This window comes from Scyliorhinus torazame, chromosome 17 (genome assembly GCF_047496885.1).
Source record: "Scyliorhinus torazame isolate Kashiwa2021f chromosome 17, sScyTor2.1, whole genome shotgun sequence".
NCBI classification, from domain to species: Eukaryota; Metazoa; Chordata; class Chondrichthyes; order Carcharhiniformes; family Scyliorhinidae; genus Scyliorhinus; species Scyliorhinus torazame.
Genome location: NC_092723.1, coordinates 100,195,941 through 100,207,464, shown reverse-complemented (window position 1 = coordinate 100,207,464; position 11,524 = coordinate 100,195,941). Strand labels below are relative to the sequence as shown.

The window sequence follows — 11,524 nt, the reverse complement described above, 5'->3', positions numbered from 1 at the left end:
AGATAGAGAACCTAGTGGAGTGGTGTATCGACAACAATCTCTCCCTCAATGCCAGCAAAACTAAAGAGCTGGTCATTGACTTCAGGAAGCAAAGTACTGTACACACCCCTGTCAGCATCAACGGGGCTGAGGTGGAGATGGTTAGCAGTTTCAAATTCCTAGGGGTGCACATCTCCAAAAATCTGTCCTGGTCCACCCACGTCGACACTACCACCAAGAAAGCACAACAGCGCCTATACTTCCTCAGGAAAGTAAGGAAATTCGGCATGTCCACATCAACCCTTACCAACTTTCACATATGCACCATAGAAAGCATCCTATTGGGCTGCATCACAGCCTGGTATGGCAACTGCTCGGCCCAGGACCGCAAGAAACTTCAGAGAGTCGTGAACACCGCACAGTCCATCACACGAACCTGCCACCCATCCATTGACTCCATTTACACCTCCCGCTGCCTGGGGAAAGCGGGCAGCGTAATCAAGACCCTTCCCACCCGGCTTACTCACACTTCCAACTTCTTCCATCGGGCAGGAGATAAAGAAGTCTGAGAACACGCACAAACAGATTCAAAAACAGCTTCTTCCCCGCTGTTACCAGACTCCTAAATGGCCCTCTTATGGACTGACATCATTTACACTGCACCCTGTATGCTTCATCCAATGCCGATGCTTATGTAGTTACATTGTGTTGCCCTATTATGTATTTTCTTTTCTTCCCTTTTCTTCCCATGTACTTAATGATCTGTTGAGCTGCTCGCAGAAAAATACATTTCACTGTACCTCGGTACACGTGACAATAAACAAATCCAATCCAATAACGTTTTATATATTGTAATCGCTATTTTAAAGTAAATTTGAATTAAGTAACCAACATAATTTTTTTTTCAAGACAACAGTGAATCCTTAATGAGTAAATAACAACAGCCGTGTCTGGGTAACTCCAGAAAGTGAACATATGATTTTAAAAAATAAATTTAGAGTACGCAATTATTTTTTTCCAATTAAGGTGCAATTTAGTGTGACCAATCCACCTAATCAGCACATTTTTGGGTTGTGAGGGTGAAACCCACGCAGGCATGGGGAGCATGTGCAAACTCCACACAAACAGTGACCCGCGGCCGGGATCGAACCCAGGTCTTGTGCCGTAGGCAGCAGTGCTAACCACTGCACCACCGTGTCACCCGAGGGAACATATGCTTTTGAGGACTTCCACAAATGGTGTGTACTGCAGGGCATAAACTATTTAACTGTCATTTATAATGTACAACAATATTATGGTTTTGCATCATAAGTTTATCTTAGCTTGCTTGTACCTGATATTACTGGTACCTCCTTCTGGATCCATTTCTTGGTTCAGCTTCACTTTTTATTGGCCTATAAAATTAAGTCTAATCCAGCAGAACAATAATTATCCAAATTGATGAGTAGGGAAACGCTTGTAATTTCATATTAACTTTTCTTCAGTAGCCTTTTAAAATAAGGTTTATTTTACTTCCAAATAAGTTTGGCCAAGGTGTGCAGTGCACACAATACAGTGTGAGTAAAAAGGTATCTCAAATGAAACCTTAATTGATAAGGCAGTCCTGTGAAAAAAATAGTTTACAGTCACATTTAATGATTCAGCAAATAGTTTCTGTGAGTAGCTGATTGAGGACATTTTGAGTGTTTTCCAGTGACTCCTACTGGATGTGTTGCTACAGCATCTGGTCAGAGTAGTTGAGCTCCTGTCAACCCTTGATCAGATTAATCTGACCAGCAAAATGCGACGGCTCAGATAAAAGTAAGGGTGAGCTGCTGGAGGACACCCAGAGAACTACAATTCGGTAGAGGGTGGGGAGAGAAAAGTGGGACAAGACACCACCCCCGAGGAGCAGTCAGCATCTGCTATGCCAGCGAACGCTCAGCCTTGTTCGGAAGAACAGGACGTGGAGGGCTGCAGTGCATCCTGGAGCTTGTTGTCTTTTCCGGTGGAGGTCGGGGTGGTCACAAATCGCGGGCAGAAACTACAGCTCCCATATGTAATTGCGCTGGAACCTCAATCCCCATAGGAGCCCACGCCGGAACTACAACCCCCATAGGACCTCGCGTGCTCACCCTCCGGAGAGGGACTTCCGGCTGGGAAAGTTTGCGACGGTTTTATGACGGAACAGAAAATGTTCTTTTGTTGGTGTTTTTTTCTCCCTGGGAAGATGAATTAGTCTTTGTTTGACGAGGTGTTTTTGAAGAGGGAGCGGCCGCCTTGGGGCAGTATTATTGGAGTGTGGGTTTGTGAGGATTGAAGCGGCGGCGTCAGGGGCCTGTGTGCGAGAGGGAAAGGCTTCACCCCTGGCCGGCCCGGCTTGGCTCGGCCTTTACTCCTGCTGCCTGCAGGCCACCACCCTCGCCCGGTCTTCACTCACACGGTCATCATGGGCTCGGTGCTCAGCCGGAGAATCGCAGGAGTCGAGGACATCGACATCCAGGCCAACTCGGCCTACAGATATCCACCGAAATCCGGTAAGGACATCACCCGCCTGGGGACCATCCCAATCAGAATCACCCCGAATGATCCATTACCATCTGTCTGCGTGTGAACCTGTGCGAGCATTTCCAAAGAGGCAGCAGATACGTCTCTCTCCCCAGCATGTCAATTACTATTTCTCCTTAAGAAATTACGTTTGAGTGGTTGGATAGAGGTAGATGGCTACCAAGTGACAGATGGAATATGGTATGGGGTCAGTTTGAGGTGATTCAATTTGATAGCAATAATAGAGAAGCAGAAATGTGTGGAATTTGTAAGGGTTGATATACAGAGGGACTTGGATGTACCTGTATAAGAGGACAAAGTTAGCGTGCAGGTACAGCAAGCAATTCGGAAGGCAAATAGCACGTTAGCCTTTAGGTCAAGGCAGTTGAAGTACAAGTACAAATATGTCTTGCTGCAATTGTGGAGGGCTGTGGTGAGACAGCACCTCCATATCTGACTTCATTCCAGACGTGAACTCTGTTCCCCTCTCAACAGATGCTGCCAGACCTGAGTATTTATGTTTTGATTTCTGATTTCCAGCATCTGCAATATCTTGTTTTTATTCTGGAATACTGTGTGCCATTTTATGTCTGCCTATCTAAGGAAGGATCTCCTTGCATTGGAGGCAGTACAGCCAAGGTTCACACAATGGTTCCTGGGATCAGTGTGATGCGCTTTGTGATGAGAAGCTGAGTAAATTGGGTCTGTACTCTGGAGTTTAGAAGAATGAGAGGTGATGTTATTGAAGCATACGGGTTTAGTAGGGTTGATACTGAGAGAACACAATGTAGATGCTGGAAATAATGAAATAAGCAGCAGGTCTGCCACATGTGTGGGGCGAAAAATAAAGTTAACATTTCAGTCCTGTGACCTTTCATCAGAAGCCTGTCTGGGGGAATCTGGAGCACAAAGGGCATAGTTTCAGGAGTCAATCATTTAGCGCTGAGATGAGGAGAAATGTCTTCACTTAGATGGTTGCGAACCTTTGAAATTGTCTACCCCAGAGAGTTGTGTTTATTCTATTGTTGAATATTCAAGGTGAGGTAGATGCAGTTTCAGATAGAGGGATGGAGTGTTTTGGGGACCAGGCATCAAAGTGGAGTTGAGTTAGGAGATCAGTCATGTTTGTATTGACTGGTGGAACAGGCTGGACAGGCCATATGGCCTACCTCTCATACTTCTTACATTCTTATGAATTATTCACTGTTTATCTTTTATTGACTCAGTTGGGATTGATATCAAATTTAGTTATTTCAGCAATTGCATTGCTCCAGTATCCACATATTTGTCTTCTTAATGTTCTTGTGTTACTGACCAAATTATATTTTTCATTTTCGATCCTTCTGGAAAGAGATTTTAAATATGATCATTCTGAATAAAGTTAGACTGTACAGTCTTAACCCCAATTTTGTGTGGGGATTTTGCTGATCATTCTGGTGACTTCGTATCCTGTTCAGGTTATTGAAATAATTGCCTTTAAACCAGCATAACATGGTGCAGAATCCTGACTGGATTTAATGACAATACTGGCAGCAATTTTTGAAGGTGCTGTTGAAAATACCACTTCTCAGATATACCCTTTATAAAGTGATGGTCAGTTAACTGAATGGAACCTTGAATACTGTTTTTGGTAGTTGTGTATCTGCAGAAAGCAGAGTTAACTTTAAAGTTGGTGTCTACATGACATGTCATTTATCTACATTAATTTTATACCTGGTATCTGGAAAATAATATTCATTCGTATCTCACATCTCTAAACATGTTTTAGATGTTGCTGCAAGGGTTGATACAATTTTGGTTAAGCACAACAGAATCTCAATAAGAACTGGTAACTTATGACCTATTTTCTCTGACGTTCCGATCCCAAGCCCTCTTCATCATGAGAATTAACTCCTTCCATCTCCAAAACATTTCTTGCATCAGCCCACTTGCTTTGAAATGCTCGTACATGTTTTTTGGCATCTCATAAACTTGAGTACTCTCACTCTCTGGATTGACCATAAATCCTCCACAAATCTCAGCTGATATTGGTATACAAACCCGTACTAATTCTGGCATGTCTGTTACAAGGATGCGTGATGCTGTGTATATTCATGATATACATTTATGATCTGGAAGAAGAAACTGAGGGCACTGCTACTAAGTTTGCAGATGATACAAAGATATGTAGAGGTACAGGTTGTGTTGACGAAGCAGAGAGGCTGCAGAAGGACAGGCTAGGAGAGTGGGCAAAGAAGTGGCAGATGGAATACAATGTAGAAAAGCGTGAGGTTATGCACTTTGGTAGAAAGAATAAAGGCATAGATTTTTCTAGAAGGGAAAGGGCTTTGGAAATAAGCACAAGGAGACTTAGGAGTCCTAGTTAAGGATTCTCTTAAGGTTAACATGCAGGCTCAGTTGGCAGTTAGGAAGGCAAATGCAATGTTAGCATTCCTGGCGAGAGGGCTAGAGTACAAGAGCAGGGATGTACTGTTGAGGTTGTAGAAGACTCTGGTCAGACCCCATTTGGAATATTGTGAACAGTTTTGGGCCCCGTATCTTAGTAAGGATCTGTTGGCCTTGGAGAGGGTCCAGAGGAGGTTCACAAGAATGATTCCTGGAATGAAGGACCTGTCATATGAGGAGTAGTTGAGGACTCTGGGTCTGTACCCGATGGAGTTTAGAAGGATGAGGAGGGAATCTTATTGAAACCTACAGTATACTGAGAGGCCTAAATAGAGTGGACGTGGAGAGGATGTTTCCACTAGTAGGAGAAACTAGAACCCGAGAGCACAGCTTCAGACTGAAAGGGTGATCCTTGAAAACAGATGAGGAGGAATTTCCTCAGCAAGAGGGTGGTGAATCTGTGGAACTCATTGCTGCAGAAGGCTGTAGAGGGCAAGTCACTGAGTGACTTTAAGACAAAGATGGATAGGTTTTTGATTAAAAAGGGGTTTTGGGGAGAATGGAGATGAGAAACATAACAGCCATGATTGAATGTTGGAGCAGACTCGATGGACCGAATGGCCTAATTATGCTCTTATGTCTTACGGTCTTATGGTGCATCGGACATAAATATTTTCTTCTCGTGTTTGTCTCCTTTTGTCTCTCTCCTTCTTTTCTCTGATAATTTTCTCCACCCTGTAGCCCTTGCCCCCAAGCAATAATCCATTCATCTGACTCCAACCTCTTGGGTATCTCTTACTCTCTCCCACCATCTCCCCCAAACATGAGCATTCGGCCACCCAAGTCATAATTGTTGGTTGGCTCCCTAAGCTCCTCTGCCACGTCCTTCTTCCTAAAATTCACCTCTTCAACCAAATGTTTAGTCCTCTCTTTTAATTTTTCTCTGGGTCAATGTCCATTTTTCTCCTGCTTCCTCTGTTACGGAACTTGAGACATTTTTCCGTCGCTGGAGATGGTGTATACATGCAAGTTGTAGTACTGAGTAGATGGGGGAATATTTTGTGTTCATTGCATATAAATGTAATTGAGTACGCAAACAAGTTTTGATTGATAAAGTGAAGTGTGGGGCGGCGCAGTGGTTAGCACTGCTGCCTCACGGCACTGAGGACCTGGGTTCGATCCTGGCCCTGGGTCACTGTCCGTGTGGAGTTTGCACATACTCCGTGTTTCAGTCTGAGGCTGTGCTCTCGGGTTCTAGTTTCTCCTACTAGTGGAAACATCCCCTCCACGTCCATTCTATCTAGGCCTCTCCGTATACTGTAAGTTTCAATAAGATCCCCTCCTCATCCTTCTAAACTCCATCGGGTACAGACCCAGAGTCCTCAACTACTCCTCATATGACAAGTCCTTCATTCCAGGAATCATTCTTGTGAACCTCCTCTGGACCCTCTCCAAGGCCAACCCCACAACCCAAACATGTGCAGGCTTGGTGGATTGGCCACGTTAAATTGTCCCTTAATTGGAAAAAGAAAGAATTGGGTACTCTAAATTTATAAGATAAAGTGAAATGTGTGTGTACTCCTAAACAGCGGTACCTCAGACTCAACATGATCAACTAGTCATTAAGGTATGCCCTTGTTATGGAAGAAAAGTTTGATGATTTTTAACATGTAATGCATTTTCAAGTGCTAAAATGCTTTTATGATGTACCCCTGCGCCCCACAGACCAGATAAATCCTAGGTCTCACCCTCGGCTCTGATTAATTACCTGGTTTCAATGGATGGTGATTGAGACATTGCTATGTTAGAGGCAGTGGTGATGTTTGAGTTTCTGTTGCTTTCAGGGATGAGTATATCAGTCAGGTTTTCGCCTCTTCATCACTCTCCAATGCCTCCGACTGAAATGCATGTATGTGAGGACAGTTTGGCACCCTTGGAACCAGACCAGACTAGGAGTCAAAATCGTCAGAAGATAAAGCAGAGAAATGGAAAATAATCATAAATGCTAGTAAAGATACCTTAGTCACCGAAAGCATGTATAACATGTGTCAGAAATGTACATTTTAAATGGAATTATTAGTACAAAATTGCAGTCAGCATTTCTAGCTGTGCTTGATATTTAAATAAGATATTTTGAGAACTAATTTCCTCAGCTTTTGGTGAGTCACAGTAAGTGAAGGTGAAGTTTCAGGTCTCTGAATACAGGGTTGGCATCCAGCATCACATTTGGAAATGCCGGGGGGAAGCTCCCTTTGCATCTGGATGGGCTTCCTGGTAGGAAGTTTGAGTGCAATAATTCACGTCAGGCTCTTTGCAATGGAAGTAACCAACACCGTGATCTGCTGGTTTGAAAAAAGCAGTGGAGGAAATGTTTCTCTTCATGTACTGCTCTGCTCTGACGAGTAAGAATAATTTTGGATAAGGTATCAAACATTGAAGTATTTCCAGTATTTTCTATTTTTCTTACATAGCCACACATGCACTTGAACTTGATTGGCTTAAAGTCAATCACAGCTGGACAATTGGCGAATCTACCAATGCCCATGTCGTAAGCACATATAAAAACTACAGTCAATAAATACCTACCTCTGAATGAGGGCAGGAACCAGTGGAACTACTGGTTCTTAACTTGAGGGCATAATACTAAAATCAACATTCCTCACATAATCATATCAAAATTGATAAACATAGCCGTGGTGCTGTCACCTTTATGCTTGCAATCTAGCCAGTAGTTTTTGTGTCAGGTTGTGTTGTAGCCATCTGAGATGGCCACCTACAAAGGACCATGGGAATTATGGCCAACCCAGGACTCTGACAGATACAGAGTTTCTGTGTATTTGAAACGCAGGTAGCTAGACCTGATCGAATCCCCCGCTCGTTTGCATTTTAATGGCCCGTTCCCCAGAACAATAGGACTCCAATCAAGAAACCGGTACAGCCACAGACTGATCGGCACCACTCCCTTTACTCAGAGAGCCCAACTGCCAAGGTCAGTGACCGTGAAGGATCCGCCCAGCCACCAAGGCACCCGCCCCTTTATTGGCCAAAATTGAAGCCGGTGATCGAAGCCTGTCGAATTATTGGGTCCAAGATTAAGCACCGTCCCAAAGAGCACAAAACTCAGAAGGATAAAAAGGGACACAGCCATGTGTTCAGTCTCTTTTGCACCCAGCCTGTGCCAGCCTCCTTTGAATCTGGCCTGTGCTAGCCCAACTGCAGCATAACGACCAGGCAGCCAAGTTCAAGACCAACGATTGCTACCTGACGATGAGCCCAGCAGAGGCAGAGCCACTTCTTCAAACTAGCCATGTGATCAAGATAAAGGCCTTATCGACTTGCACAGTGCCGGTCGCCTGAAGTTAAGAATAGGTTATTGTAGTTGATAGGTGTAGTTTAACTTGTAGTATATTGTGCTTGCATGTCGAAGTAACCCTTGTGTGTAAATAAACCATCTTTGAACTTGAACTGGCTAACAGGTTGTGTGGTCACTTGACCGATATATGGGAAAGCCTTGTGGTTCAGTAAGAGAAATAGAAACACCCACCGTATTGGCGACGCTATTGGGACATAACATCATATCATAAAAAGAGCCTCAGTATCATATTGGTGACTCTAAAGAGCAACATTATTTTAGTATTACATTAAATTGGCAACAGTGTGACCCTATCCCCAAAGCCAGGAGCAACATTATAGTATTGCTAATACAGCAGTTTTGATTCTTTTTTTTTTAAGAAACCTCTGCCCTATTGTGCAAAGGTTTCTAATCCTACAATCTGCATATACAATCAAGTGGCATTATCAGTGGGATCTTAATCATTTTCTATTTTTATAATTTTGCTGTAGTGTTTTGTATTTTACATTTTCCTCCCTTCACTGTAGAAGTGGATTGCTTTTATTCGTCTTTCAACCACCGAGTTTGTCCATGCATAATTGGTCCTTGCTGTCCGTAGCATTTTGGCTTTCTGTTTATTAGACGTTTATTTTTGCACTTTGGTGTTTCACATTTGCTCTTTCATTGTGGATTTCATTTCAAAAAGAAAAGTTCTTGCCTGGGGCTTTACCTGCCGCAGCCCATCTTCTGTGCTGTATGGTAAACGTGATGTACGCTTAGCAGACTTGGCATGCTCCCCCACTTCGAGCCCACTCCCCAGGAGGCAGGAGGACGTGCTGCATCCATGTTTTTTAAAATATGGGTTGGGGCGATAAATGCAGTCTGTTTTCCAGCTCAATGTAAGCAAAACCACATGGCAGCTGCTGAGATACTGTAAATTGATGAAATGTGTTATATATATTTTAAAAGTCGGCTACCTTAAAAGTAAACAATAAAATATTTATTTTTTAATCTGCCTTCTCTTCAGTTTCCATCACTAAGAACAGAATAGAATCCCTACAGTGCAGAAGGAGGCCATTTGGCCCATGAGTCTGCGTTAACTCTCTGAAAAAGCACCCTACCTAGGGTCAGGCCCCTACCCTATCCCTGTAACCCAGTAACTCCACCTGACCTTTTGGACACTGAAGGGCACTTTAGCATGGCCAGTCCACCTAACCTGCACATCGTTGGACTGTGGAAGGAAACTGGAGCACCGGGAGGAAACCCACGCAGACAAGGGGAGAAAGTGCAAACTCCACACAGTCACCCAAGGCCAGAATTGAACTACTCTTCAATTTGTATTTTATAGTTGGCTTTTTATTCTTTAACCTTTAATTTTGCTAAGTGTAACTTTAGAGTTGCACAGCCCCATATCATTTATCCCAGAAACATCCCAAGCAGTGCACTTTTTAATTTATCTTGCAGTTCTTTGGGACATAGGTGGCGCTGGCAAGGCTGCGTTATTGTTCTTCATTGATTGCCTTTGAGAAGGTGGCATAGAGTCCGTGTGGTGAAGGTCCAGTAGAAATAGGAGCCAGTGGCAATGAAGGAATGACGATATATGGCCAAGTCAGGGTTGGTGTGTGACATCGAGGGAAACTTGGACAAGATGGTATTCCTCTGTACCTGATGCCCTTGTCCTTCTAAGTCATGGAAGTTATAGTTTTCAGGCATGCTGTCAAAGAAGCCTTGGCGGGGCAGCACGGTGGCACAGTGGTTAGCATTGCTGCCTCACGGCGCCGAGGTCCCAGATTCGATCTCGGCACTGGGTCACTGTCCGTGTGGAGTTTGCACATTCTCCCCGTGCTTGCGTGGGTTTCGCCCCCACAACCCAAAAGATGTGCAGGGTAGGTGGATTGGCCACGCTAAATTGCCCCTTAATTGGAAAAAATGAATTGGGTACTCTAAATTTATTTTAAACAAAAGAAGCCTTGGCGATTTACTGCTGTACATTTTGCAAATAGTTCACATTGCAGCCAGTATTGAAGGTGGTTGATGTTTAAACTAGTGGAGATGGTGCCAATAAAATATACTGCTTTGCCCTGGATGGTGTTGAACTTAAAAAAAAATAAATTTAGAATACCCAATTCATTTTTTCCAATTAAGGGGCAATTTAGTGAGGCCAATCGACCTAACCTGCACAACTTTGGGCCTCGGTACCGTGAGGCAGCAATGCTAACCATTGTGCCCACCGTGCTGCTTTGTATTGAGCTTCTTAAGTAGTGCGACAACTGTATCCAACTAGGCAAGTGGAAAGTATTTCATCACACAACTTTATGTAGGTAGTGGAAGGGCATTGGGGAGTTGAAAATTAAGTCACTACAGAATATCCATACAGCAAATTACTTGAAGTGCAATAATTGTTATGTCAACAAAACTACTAAATCTATTTGTTTTCTTCTTCTGTTAACCCACCATTATCTTTTTGGAAGCAAGATGACTTTGCGGGAAACATGTCCTTGGCTGAAAAAGCGTTTTGCAGTTAATTAGGAGATGGATCTTTAAATTTGATTTCTTAACATCGGAGTGCTTGATTAAACAGCTGATATTTTCTCGAGTTATCGTTTGGAGCTGTTGACTTTTTATTAGAAGTTCTGATATAGGTCATGAACCTGAAACATTAACTTAGTTTTTCTCTTCACAGATGCTGCCTGACCCACTGAGTGTTTCCAGCATTTTCTCTTGACTTAAGTTTTCCAACATCTGCCCTATTTTGCTTTGATGCTGATTTTCTTTCTCCTCTGCTAACTGTCAGCTTCAAGAAATACAAAGTGATGCATGATGTCATTGTTGTATGTAAACTGTGGCTGATTTGGTAGCATTCTCTACTCTGAGTCAGGAAGTTGTGGATTCAAGTCTCACTCTAGGGAAGGAGTAGACCAATCTAAGCTGGAACTCAAGCACAGTCCTGAGGGAATGCTGTTGCACTGTTGGAGGTGGCTTCTTTTCAATCACGTCAAGCCAAAGTGCCATTTGCCTTCTCAGGTGGGTGTAAAAGATCCCATGACACAATTTTGAAGAAGAGCTGGAGAATTATCTTGTTTTCTACAACCAACATAAGAAAACAGATAATCGGATCACTATCACTATTGTAGATCGTAAGAGCTGAGTATTTTGTTGTACTGCCCACTCTGCTACCCCTTCTGCTATGGAGGTGTGAATGAAGTAAGTTCAATAGTTGTTGCTGGCCGGGAGTCCACATGTTAATCCTTACTATACTCAACACAGATGATGTTGAGGCTCAGATAGAATTATTTTTTACAT

At 43.3% G+C, this 11,524-nt stretch overlaps 1 protein-coding gene across 2 annotated transcripts in view; it reads left to right on the top strand.

Moving 5' to 3' along the window:
* Positions 1 to 2,089: 2,089 nt before the first annotated feature.
* LOC140394017 (E3 ubiquitin-protein ligase MGRN1-like) overlaps positions 2,090 to 11,524 on the top strand; it is a 247,376-nt gene continuing 237,941 nt past the window's right edge. Inside the window, exon 1 of one of the 2 annotated variants that reach the window (XM_072480789.1) lies at positions 2,090 to 2,495. In XM_072480789.1, coding sequence (XP_072336890.1) covers positions 2,408 to 2,495 — 88 coding nt within the window. In that variant the 5' untranslated portion in view covers positions 2,090 to 2,407. The remainder of the gene's footprint in view (positions 2,496 to 11,524) is intronic. The other variant, XM_072480788.1, reaches the window with a different exon arrangement.